The 13,452-nt window shown below is 39.9% G+C and overlaps 1 protein-coding gene across 1 annotated transcript in view; it reads left to right on the top strand.

Annotated features, from left to right (window-relative positions):
* LOC137256057 (secretin receptor-like) overlaps window positions 1-13,452 on the top strand; it is an 81,551-nt gene that overhangs the window by 41,593 nt on the left and 26,506 nt on the right. Inside the window, exons 2-4 of the mRNA XM_067793738.1 lie at window positions 1,283-1,358; window positions 10,957-11,056; window positions 11,904-12,014. Coding sequence (XP_067649839.1) covers window positions 1,302-1,358; window positions 10,957-11,056; window positions 11,904-12,014 — 268 coding nt within the window. The 5' untranslated portion in view covers window positions 1,283-1,301. The remainder of the gene's footprint in view (window positions 1-1,282; window positions 1,359-10,956; window positions 11,057-11,903; window positions 12,015-13,452) is intronic.

The following is a 13,452-nucleotide window of genomic DNA, read 5'->3' as shown; positions in this document are numbered from 1 at the left end:
ACAGCTGGTACTCTGGTTATAAGAGTGGTCGTGTGCGTAATGCTCAGCTCACAAATCAGTTGAAGATGAGCACCGCTGAGCTCGGACAGTCATTGGATGGGTGGCCGTGTTTGGAAGTTTGATGCCTGACAGTTTCCCCGCACGTCGGTCCTGCCCCAAGAGGAAGCACATGCGAAAGATGTGGTTTCACCTTAGACAAGTGAGCTTGTTGACAATTGCCTCTGTTCACCCAGCAGAAAATGGGTACTCGGTGAGATATAATCATGTAACTCTAACCTTCTAGCGCCTAACAGGCATCTAGGGTTATCCGGGGTTATAATGATGATCAGTGTGTTAGCGCTTTCAGCACGCTTGCGCGCAGATTAGCGCATTACACTTCATTGGTATTGTTTATCTTGAATGCTTCTTTCTAAGAAATGTTTCACGTTGTTTCACGTTTATCACATCCTCTGGCATTTTTTTTACCACTACGTAGATAAAGAAAATAAAAGTAATAATAATAATAAAAATAATGTCTCCTCAAATAAGATCGTGTTAACAATCGGTATTTGTTTGTCATAAAAGAGACTCTGCGCAAAACAGTACCGGATGCCAGTCTACGTCAGAAGTGCTGAATTCGTTGCGCCTACGTATATTCCACACTGGGTAGGGGTGGGGGGATGTGCGTTATAGTGTCATGCGATAAATTGATTTGTTGTCTGACAGTTCTTAAAACTAACCACTGTTCACAAGCTGCAGACTCCAGATTAAAATATATCTTGAAAGGTTCACAGAAACCCCAAACTGGATTAAGTTGATGGACTGGCGACAGTGTTTATGTGTTTGATTTTCTTAAAAAATGATCGTAGAGAGAAAAAACTCATTTGATTGATTTCTGAGACATTTGATACTACGGGGGCTGACAAGATTTCATCATACCGGAATCGCACAAGAAGTTAAACGCTAGTTTAGTGATGCGGTATTTAGAGTAAATGTGCTCAGTACTATACTCCATAAATGTACAAACAATCACTCCACCTTTAGCGTCTTTACCCCGCACACGTAAGTAATACATTGAGCAAGTCTCTAAGATCTTTCTCCTGATTCAGGGCTTAGTGTCATCGCCGACGTGCCCGGAAAGAGGATACAATATCGTTCATCTGTGTAGTTAAGTTTCAACACTAATGGCTTCGGAAGGTTTGTCGTTATCAGCAAACACAGAAAGATCAATGGATTGTCTTCACCAGGATGCATACGTATGTCAGAGTTGGTTCCATTAACCCACGCCGTCTTCTTTTGGCAGGTGCTCGTGGGACATATGGATGAATAACAGCAACACGCTAATGGAGGTGCTAGAGCTCCTCTACCGAGGGGAACAGGTAGGTGGACGCTTTTTACATTCTCAATACTTGTGTTTCTACGGACAATCGCCATGCGGTAAGTTAACGAGTACAGATGTCGCACCCAGGCTTTTCATGAGGGCACAAAGGATTCATAGTTGTCTAAATCTTATGGTCTGCACACCTGATTTTATCATTATATGAGTGTGTATATCAGGCTACAGTCCATCCCATCTATACTTATGCTCAAAGCGTCTTTTCGCTCTATCATTGGATGTCAGTCTCACCATCACATCGTATTTTCAATCTTAACTCCCTGAGACTACACAATTTGTGCGGGAACTAGCCGCACCGAGTTCACATGGCTTTCCCTTCCGAAAGAGGTATCCATTGACAGCTAGGCGGACTGGAACACACAGTCACAATACTTTAAAGTTTACTGCACACTGCTGTAGCCGCAACAGGGTGTTTCACGTGTTCATGTGGCCACCATCTGGTCATATACCAACGGATTTGTGGGTTATCTTATTTGAAAGGGTTTACCGACATAAAACTCTAGATGCTGATTCTGGGATTATTTTACAAGCAATTAAAAATGACATTATATGCATTAATATAATTTCTTTTTAATTGTACCTAAATTTAAAACCTAACATTAATCAATGTTAAAACGCTCCAGAAAATCTGACCTACAAGTCTTCACGAAGAAACAAAATTAAATTAAATGTGCTCCGTTGCTGGTTCAGATAATACCGGTAACATGGATTAATTGTCATATTTCCCGTGTGAGAAAAAACGTGGTAGATTCTATGCAACTTCCTATATTGCCAATGCTTTTAAACAGAAGAATGTGTTTATTTATGAAAAAAGATGTGTTTGAAATAGACAACCATATGAAAAAGAATGCGTACATTAATATGTCTACTATATATTTACAATGGACGGTCTTTTAGAGTAGTATACACATAGTTAATAGATTCGCTATTCTTTGCAAGTAGTCTCTCCTGTTGGATGTCTTCTTTATCTTCTTGTATTAACGATTATGCAATTCAGTTATTCAGCGAGCGTATGCAATAAGATACATACCTTTATATCGCCTATGCATTGCTCTTGAAGAATGTAATTCATACCTATATATTTGCTGCATTTCCAATACGTGACCTTGTAGGATAGCGTACGGTGCCCTCCTGTGTCTTCTATGCATTACAAATATGTGACCTTGTTTCCCAGCGTCTGGGTCTTTGCAAAATGTACGGATTTGAAATAGATGACCTTGTTTGGTAACAAGCTGATATTTGTATTTTCATCTCTGTATATTTGAAATAGGTCTCCTTGTTGAATGACATACATACCTATAGTTTTTACCAACTGTGTTGTTCAAAGGAGGGCACATAACATACATAATAATATTCGTCTTACATAATTCAAATAAGTCTTTGAAGGGCATTTAGAAGTGAAATACATAGGAATGAAGATTTGTATGGATATCAACTTCTATATATGAGAACACAACGTTTCGGAGCTAATACTTACTCCTTCATCAACGTTGTGTTCTCACATAAAGAAGTTGATATCCATAAAAAGCTTCATTCTTATAATTCAGATATACACCTTTGTTGTATAGCATGCATATGTTCAGTAGCGTTTCTACTCTTTTGCTTTATGCATTCAACACACTTGAAATATTTTATATATCATCATGAGTAAATATTTGTCCGTTATGAGCAGATCGTTAAGGATGGCAAATGTGCAAGTTTAGCAAAATGTGACTCTTTATGCATGTAATCATGTATGCATTTATCTTCCAAACAACGATTTTACATAGGCTAGTTACATCTCGAAGTTGTTCCTAATATTGATGTTTGCTAGGAATATTTTATAAATGTCACGACAAGCGTCCTTTGTTACAGTTGCTAGGAAAATGCGCTTATTCTTATGTCTTATGTAAGGACATATTGTGCAGTACATCTTGTTTACTGATCTGTTACATAAGGCCATATGTCAATGAGTGAGTGAGTTTTAGTTTTACGCAGCTTTTAACAATATTCCAGCAATATCACGGCGGGGGACACTAGAAAATGGGCTTCACACATTGTACCCATGTGGGGAATCGAACCCGAGTTTCCGGCGTGACGAGCGAACGCTTTAACCACTAGGCTACCCCACCGCCCCCATATGTCAAGTGTAATGCATTTCATATATACTCTTTGTATTTGGAGCGAACGAGCCTTTGACCATTGTAACGTTGCATCAAAGCTTAGAAGTAGGTACCGTTTATGCACTGTGTATGACAAATTATTCGTTGGTATTATGACGTTTTAATTTGTAAGTGATATGATGGGAATAGTTATAACGCGCCTTTTCCAGGCCGTATTTCCTGCTCATGGCGCACAGTCTGATCGATTACTACCCTCGAAAACCCATGCTGCCTGTCAGGCGCTAGAAAGTTAAAAGTCTCACGACTTATATCTCCGAGTACCCTATTATTTTTGGGTGAACAGTGGCAATTTTGAAGACATTCACACGCATAATATCCTCTTCACTCTTGAGGCGGCGGAATGAGCCAGAATGCTTTCGGAATGAAATCTTCTGGAGATTCCTGGAAATTGGAAATGAATTCTAAAACGTCCTACTGCAGTTCGAAAGCATTCCAACTAATTGGATAAATTCTTGTATCATGCCCGAATGTTGAGAACATTCTGGTACATTCGAAGTAAACAATATAGGACTGCATTTGCGGTGCATTCAAACTGCATTCTAACTTTTCTTCCTGCCTATGAGTAATCAGGAACATGAAGTTAGAAACGGATTCAGGATTTGGAATTCGGGATTCAAATCCCGAATCTGAATATTTTCTTCAGATTCGGAGTTATGAACAACAGTGTCAATGTACATTATCTCACCCCTTCTACGGTACTAGGGGCCGCTAGTAAACCTGGGTATCGTAAAAACATGAACACCCAAACCTACATTTTCCCGTATTTCAGCCAGAATCAGGATTCGAATAATTTTGTACGCTATCCAAAGAGTGATTAGACACAACGAGAATGGATACTGTGGCACCATTCATAAGGAACAATGCATCAGTTGTCTCAACCCACGTTATAGATGTTTTGTGGGTATAATGAACAAATATTAATATTTGTATATGTCCTTTTTTCATGTTTCTAAGGCAGTGTAAATGCAAAATATTCAGATTCAGGATTCAAATGCTCAAACCCGAATATGAAGAAAAGTCAATCTTGAAGCTCAAATATGGAAAAATGTAGGTTTGGGTGTTCATGATTTTAAGATTTTAATCCCGAATCTGAAAAAAAAATCAGATTCGGGATTCAAATGCCGAAACCTGAATATGAAGAAAGATCAAAGTTGAGGCTGAAGTACAGAAAAATGTAGGTGTGGGTGTTCATGTTTTTACGATACCCAGGTTTCCTAGCGGCCCTTAGTACCGTAGAAGGGGTGAGATAATGTATGTTGACACTGAATATTCAGATTCGGTAATCTGAAAATAAAATATTCATAGATACATAGATACATACATAGATACATAGATACATAGATACATAGATACATACAGGCATAGATACACAGATAGATACAGAGATACATACCTAAATGGATACATAGATACATAGATACATGCATAGATGCACACATAGATACATAGATACATACATGATACACGATACATACATACATAATACATAGATACATACATACATGATACACAGATACATAGATGAATAGATACATAGATACATAGATACATAGATAGATACATACATACTTACATAGATACAGAGATAGATACATACATACATACATGCATGCATGCATGCATGCATACATACATACATACATACATACATACATACATACATACATACATACATACATACATACATACATACATACATACAGAAATTCAAATTCAGGATTTAAATTCCGAATGTGAACAAAATACTCAGATTCGGGTTTCGAATCCCGAATCGGAACAAAATATTCAGATTCGGGATTCGAATCTCCAATCTGAGAAAAATACTCAGAATCCCGAATCCGTTTCTAACTTCATGTTCCTTGAGTAATCTGTGTATTCCTTCCTTGAGTAATCTGTGTATTCCTGATGCATTGTAACTGTATTCAAAGTATTCTGAATATATTCGAGGGAGACTAGAAAAGACACCCCACTTGAAATCCTGTCAGAATGTATAGCATGCGCATAGATTGAGTTTGGATTGCTGCTAGACTTAAGATGGAATATTCTTCAAATGTATCGGAATATTTCGATTGAAGTTGGAATACTGCTAGAATATGCCTCGTATACAGTCAGAAGGTCCCGTATGCTATCTGCATGAGCCCTGGCGTCGTCAGAACACTGCCGATTTACATAATAGCATGGTCACCTGTCACTGCAGAGTCAGTTAGCATTGAGAGTCGTATTCTTACAAAGATTGAAAATATAGTTTATTGTGACATTCTCTCCCGAAGGCGGTTCGAAATATTTTTTTCTTCTGTTTTTTTTTTGTCAATTTCAAATAAGCGTGAATGAGCCATAAGGGTAGGTCACATGCATGTGCTTTGTTGTGTCATAGAAATTCATGGTCACCCATCCAATATTGTAATATAGAAATATACAATCTAAGAAACATATTTCAACTTTTTACCTGAAATGAACTTGTGTATATAACATAAACCGATGCGACTCACACGTTTAACTGACTCACTACAAACGTGAGTATGATACTGACATACTAACATAAATGATACTCTGTGTGTATGACGAAACTGAATCCCCATGCATGCGGTGTTTACAAGTATGGTGTGCGAGACCTGTAACTACAAACTTCAAATCTTAGGCGTGAACACATGTATGCCTTTGATGTCTTAAACAGGAGACACATTATGTTTACATGTCAATCAACAAATCATCAATAACAAGGCAGCGCAATGTCTCTGAACTGAAAACATAAGTGAGTGAGTGAGTTTAGTTTTACGCCGCACTCAGCAGTATTACAGCTGTATGGCGGCGGTCTGTAAATAATCGAGTCTGGACAAGACAATCCAGTGATCAACTACATGAGCATCGATACGCGCAATTGGGAACCGATGACATGTGTCAACCAAGTCAGCGAGCCTGACCACCCGATCCCGTTAGTCGCCTCTTACGACAAGCTGAGTCGCCTTTTATAGCAAGCATGGGTTGCTAAAGGCCTATTCCACCCCGGGACCTTCACGGGTCTGAAAACATGACACTAGTGTACAGGTGTATAGTATGACCAGAAGTTATTGAGAATCCTAGGTATATGTTTCATCGGATTTCTAGTAAAAAAAAGCCTTGACCAGCTATCAAGTGATTAGTTTCATGCAAGACAGACAACTCCGTTAATCCTGTTTGATTAGTTTGTGAAGAGTTATAGCCCATTGTTTACTTGCTAGTAGATGACACTTTCAGTGATCCTCAGTTTGGATGATTTAGAGAAGAAGAATTTTTATAGAGTATTATAACAAGGACATCAGAGTAGCTACAATGATTTCAGGTAGAACGGGCATCCCTTTGTCCACGGCTTATCGTGCTCTGAAAGAAAGATATTGCAACTGAGCACCAAGGAGGCGTAGGTAGACCCATAAAATTGACTGTCGGTGACAGGAGGCGGTTTGGTAGTCTTATTTCTGAGAGTCTAAAAGCACGCTATGAATGATAGAAAAAGTGTGACAATCTGTAAGGAAACAGTTAGAACTTAGCTGCATGCAATGGGCTGGCAGAAAAGTCGAGGAATTCCATCGCCAATCATGAAACAAAATAAGCGAAGATTGGACTGGTGCTTACAGCATAAATAATTGAACTTGGACAATGTGATTTTCTCAGATGAAATGTTTATGTGGCTGTTTCCTAATACACTGAAATTCTGGACCAAACAAACTGAAAAAACTTTCCATCAGCGCATAAGGTACAGTCCGAAATTTAACGCGCGGGGTGGTATATCTGTGTTAAGGGCAACAACCCTCTATGTATTTAAAGGCAATATGAGCAGTGACTGGTACACAGATATTCTCGAGGGACATTTACTTCCATCTACTCACGTGTTCTATGGAAACGTTTGAATTTTCCAGCTGGAAACCGACGAGAAACATCGTTCAAAACATTGATTTCGGACCCAAAGTATAACATAATTACACTGGCTAGGGCCCTGACCTAAATCCAACAGAAAATATTTGGGAAGTTATGAAGGAAGGTGCCAGTAAGAAAAATGTTGTGTCTTTTGCTATTGAATTTGTTTCATTCATACTTAAGACATATGATCGGGGTCAAACTTGATCTTCAGCAACCCACGTTTGTCACGAGGAGACGAACGGGACAGGTTCGTCAGACTTACAGACGTGGTTGACGCATGTCATCGTATTCCAAATTAAAAGAAACCCGATGCTCATACTATTGATCACAAGATGACGATTGGATAGTTTAGACAGTTATAGACTGCCCTCTTACAGCTGGAATAATGTTAAGACTGGCGTAAAACAATAACTGCAACAAAAAGCAACAAGCAAACTAGCACAGATAATCGAGATTGATATACTCTCTTTGACGTCATTTTGAATGATTGCGGCTGTGCGATTTCGAAATCGTAGCATATCCGGGAAATGGTTAACGGGTTTTAATTCATTGTTAATTGAGATAATCCCGCTGCTATGTTGGAGAAATAAGTGTTACAGTGAGTGAGTTTACTTTTACATAATCGAGTCTGGACCAGACAATCCACTGTTCAACAGCATGCGCATCGCTCTATGGATATGGGAACCGATGACATCTGTCAAGCAAGTCAGCGAGCCTCATCATCCGATCCCGTTATTCGCCTTTTACGACATGCATGGGTTGCTGAAGACAGATATTCTCATCCGTCCATTTACAGGAAAGAGTCGCAGTCAGTGTATCATACTAAAACCAAAACTAAAATTGGAAAGTAAAAATAAATCTCCTTCCTGGCTATGAATTTAAAAAGTCAAATGATAAGTTATGCAGAACAAACAAACCAGATAGATCGACCATTGCTTCAAGTTTCGGTGACATTCGGAGGCAACAACTGAGCGTGTTGGAATTAGTCCTGCTTTTAAAAGTATTCCACTTACATCAGTGTGTGTCAGCTTAATGTGGGATGAAACCCTGCAGAGATGAAGATGTCAGACATATGCCACTCCGATGACAGACACGAGTACAGGATTGGTTTCGCCAAACGTAGAAGCACCATCTGGTTTAAGGAGTGATTACATGGATCAGGAGGTCGGGTTCACTGACCTGTTTGATGACATCTACTTTATCGGGGGATCGCTGCTCAGAATACCAATAACTAGATTCTTTAGATAACATAGGCTCGCGTCATATACCAGAATAATGCTGATTCGCGTCATATACCAGAATAATGCTGATTCGCGTCATATACCAGAATATTGCTGATTCGCGTCATATACCAGAATAATGCTGATTCGCGTCATATACCAGAATATTGCTGAGTGCTATCTAATTTAACACAATCCGTTTTAGACCATAAATAAAAAATAGTCTTGTATCCCATTACGGCCCAACCCACAAGTTCGACCCTTCTTAAGATTTACACAACTTTAAACACTGGAAATGCAACTTTGTCAAAATGTGCATGAACTTTTAATTTCCTGTAGGGAAAGAAGGGTAAATTTCCACAGAAATCAAGAGGTTTGGACATTAAATAGATTAAAGTGTAAAAATAAAATCCGCCCTCCGTACCAATAATTTTTCGGAAAAACTGAGAGAGGAATAAGATTATTGTAATGGGCTGCTTATAGAGAATATGTATTAAGTAAGAAAACAAAAAGCAAACAGTTGTGATGTGGAGTATTAGAGACTAATCACCATTAGGTTGAGACGAATGCTCTCAACAGTCCCACTCAAAATAACACAGGCTTCACTTGTCTGCTCGATCGCCAGAAGTGCTATCTTCTATCTACTTATTAGAAAAATGACCCCAGAATGGGCAGACCACTGATCATCTTGATTGAGATGCGGGGGGCGATGTTTTTAAAATGTATTTAGATATAAATATGCTCTTGTCATGATCACTTGAGACCAGAATATGCTTGTACATATTACTACTGAACGTCTGAGACTGTCCCCTGTACCTTCCGGGCGTCATCCCACCACGCCACGCCATATAGTTAAAAGTGGCGTGAACCCTACCCACTCATTGATTGTACATTTTTTGAGTATCGTATCATTTCACTTATGCCATTTTACTGCTTGATATAGTTCTACTTCAAGTATGTTTGTATTTCAAACACGTCATGGGTTTGATTAGATGAGATAAAGGGATTAACCCTCATTAACCTCATCACCTTACTTGACGTTCCTGGATATAGATAGCCTTCGAGTATTTCTGAACTCTGCAATACATTATGTGTTAAACTATAAAAGATGATATGGGTCGTATGAATGGTTCTTGTACTATGCCACACACCATCCTATTTATAGTGGAATAATCCAACTAAACAACGACCAAAGTCAGGATATGTGATATACAATCAGTGAAATCATTAAAGCAGACCTCCCAAACAATTTAGTCTTTTCTTGAAACGCGGTTCGCCACAGCGTGTTGTCAGTAATTTCCTCCCAGAGTTTGTCCGCAGGCTCGCCCCAAGGTAGAACTGTTTGATCGTCCCTATGCTACTCCGCATGTTTTCTCCCCTAGTTTTGTAAGACTAGTTTTAAGTTTGTCAACAAGTTTGTCAGCAGGTTGGTCTCGCCTGGATTTGTCAGCAGGTTGGTCTCGCCTGGATTTGTCAGCAGGTTGGTCTCGCCTGGATTTGTCAGCAGGTTGGTCTCGCCTGGATTTGTCAGCAGGTTGGTCTCGCCTGGATTTGTCAGCAGGTTGGTCTCGCCTGGATTTGTCAGCAGGTAGATCGACCCGGGATTTGTCAGCAGGTAGATCGACCCGGGATTTGTCAGCAGGTTGGTCTCGCCTGGATTTGTCAGCAGGTTGGTCTCGCCTGGATTTGTCAGCAGGTTGGTCTCGCCTGGATTTGTCAGCAGGTAGATCGACCCGGGATTTGTCAGCAGGTAGATCGACCCGGGATTTGTCAGCAGGTTGGTCTCGCCTGGATTTGTCAGCAGGTTGGTCTCGCCTGGATTTGTCAGCAGGTAGATCGACCCGGGATTTGTCAGCAGGTAGATCGACCCGGGATTTGTCAGCAGGTAGATCGACCCGGGATTTGTCAGCAGGTTAGTCGCTCCTAGATTTGTCAGCAGGTTAGTCACTCCTAGATTTGTCAGCAGGTTAGTCGCTCCTAGATTTGTCAGCAGGTTAGTCGCTCCTAGATTTGTCAGCAGGTTAGTCGCCCCCAGGTTTGTTAGATTAGCTGAAAAGGGTTGTGTGCAGGTTGATCGCTCCTATATTCTTTGACAGATTTGTTTTCAAGGTTTGGCAACAGGTTCGTCTCTGTGAAACTCACTAGTTAGTTACATCCCACTAACCCTATTAGTGAGTGTATGATATGCCGTATATTAGCCGGAACACGTAACTGTGCTTCTATGTGCGTACGTGTATTTGTATGTATGCAAGGGTTTAAGTGCACACATACCACTCACTCATATTATGTTCGTTTCTGTTTCCAGAACCGAGTAATTATCGGCCCTGAAGAGCAACGCCGTCAAATCACACTCGCTCATGTCAAATGTCTTCAACAGACGCTGTACGAGAAGTCGACGCTCACAGGTAATGCGGTCCTGATCAATTTAGATGTAGGTTTCAGTTGTCCACTCAATGGCCACTCTCCACCCGAAACAAACGACTTCAGAAATTTGTGCCTATATGCCTTTCTATAATCAGGTACTTCCGCCTCCCCTTGGGCATCTCCCAACAAACAGGCGCATGTTCTATTTTGTCAAACTCCACAAAAAGAAACATATTCTATTTGGTCAAAAGCCACAAACAGGCGCATAGTCCATTTGGTCCAACATGCACATTAGGTCAAACAGGCGCATATTCCACTGGGTCAAATGCAAGAAACAGGCGCATATTCCATTTGGTGAAACATGTGCATTAGGTCAAACAGGCGCATATTCCATTGGGTCAAATGTATACGTTTCTGCTGACACTGTAATTGCATTTATGATTGGATCCTTTCATGTATCTGTGTCTGTGTGTCTGTATGTATGTATGTATGTATGTATGTATGTATGTATGTATGTATGTATGTATGTATGTATGTATGTATGTATGTATGTATGTATGTATGTATGTATGTATGTACACACATACACACATACACACATAGATACATGCATACATACATACATTCATACATACATACATACATACATACATACACACACATACACACACATACATACATACAGACAGACAGACAGACAGACAGACAGACACACACACACACACACACACACACACACACACACACATACATACATACATACATACATACATACATACATACATACATACATACATACATACATACATACATACATACATACATGATTTCATCCGCTGTCCACTGTCATTGCACATCTAACCACTTAATGTTTTTCTTTTCCTCCAGGTCCTCACTGCAACCGGACCTGGGATGACCTGATGTGTTGGCCCCCTACCAGGGCAGGGGAAATAGCAGACCAGCCCTGTGCCAAATATGTACACGGATTTAACTTGCAAGGTTTGTCAGTGATTACGTCCGGCGTAACGATGAACGGTGAATGAATGCAGTAGGTTTCATGCCCGCATTTAGCAGTTAGGCGTGACGCTTTAACCACTACAATCCTCACCAGTAACAATGAAGGGTACTTCAGTTGTGTCAGTGAAATTATGCAGGACATAACCATTTCACTCCAGAGATGTGTGTGTAACGGGACGGGAGAGAGTGAGTGATGGTGTTAAAGTGACGGGAAGATAATTAGATAATTTGGATGAAATTCTGTGTTCTAAATGAAGCTTGTTTACACAGAGTAGTCAGGCACAGTGTCAGTCTTGGATGTAGGTTGTAGGTCGGGTGTTCTTGACTAACAGTGGATGATATTCAGAGGCAGATCTCCTGTTTGAAAGTCCACGTGTGTCTGTCAACACAACAACCAGCCTTTATAAACACTGACCCAGCGCCAGGAACATTTCGAGCAAAGCGTGGCTGTCGCCTTTTAGTCAGAACATTCGCGAACAGGAGTTAACCAATAGATTACCAATGACAAGTAACTGAAACGTTTCACGTTGTTCTGTGCTTCTTGATAACTGAGTAGACATATTAAACACAATAACGGTTTTTCCTAATTTCAACTAGCTGCTTAAAGTAATCATTATAATGCTGATATGGAGAAATATCCAATTTGGGTCATTCCCATTTATACATGGGTGTTGTTCAAATTAATCCTCAGTCAAGTGTCTGAAAATTGGGATGTCTAACAGATGTCACTGAATCGATTTTTCATGTGTCGAAATATTGTTTAAAACAGACATATATCCTGTTTGTACTTCTCCTTGTGTCTACTCATTAAAACCTTTCTAAAATGTTGACGTTGTATGGTGTATGTGTCCTTAAACAACCTTTAAAAATAAGTTTGCTTTCGTAGCAGTGTGTTTAAGATTCAGCCTTATTGGCTGTACAATGACTGAGCTCTGCATGATGTACCTGGCTTTAGATGAAAAAAGAGTTTGGGACAGATGTAAACTGTGCTTGTGTTTTAAGCAATGAGTGGGGTGTTCATTATGGAGATTATATAAACTGAGGAGCAAAAGAATGTATACAGGTGTAATTGTTGCGGCAATCCCAAAGTTGCGTTCTAACTATTAAAATTATTGAAGAGCTCTGATTGTATAGAATCCATCCAGTATGTTTCATTTGCCAGCATATGACAAACACCATTTGTACGTGTTTTGCACCAATTTTCTCAAAATTGTGATTAATGTACCATGTACTTTTCGTACAGGGGCAGTGGGGTAGCCTAGTGGTTAAAGCGTTCGCTCGTCACGCCGAAGAGCCGGGTTCGGTTCCCCACATGGGTACAATCTGTGAACCCCATTTTCTGTTCTCCTCACCGTGATAGTGCTGGAATATTGCTAAAAGCGGCGTAAAACTCACTTACTCACTTTTCGTACAGAGGAAA

This window comes from Haliotis asinina, chromosome 11 (assembly GCF_037392515.1).
Source record: "Haliotis asinina isolate JCU_RB_2024 chromosome 11, JCU_Hal_asi_v2, whole genome shotgun sequence".
In the NCBI taxonomy this organism is placed as follows: Eukaryota; Metazoa; Mollusca; class Gastropoda; order Lepetellida; family Haliotidae; genus Haliotis; species Haliotis asinina.
The sequence above is the reverse complement of the archived record's forward strand: the minus strand, read 5'-3'. Positions and strand labels throughout refer to the sequence as shown.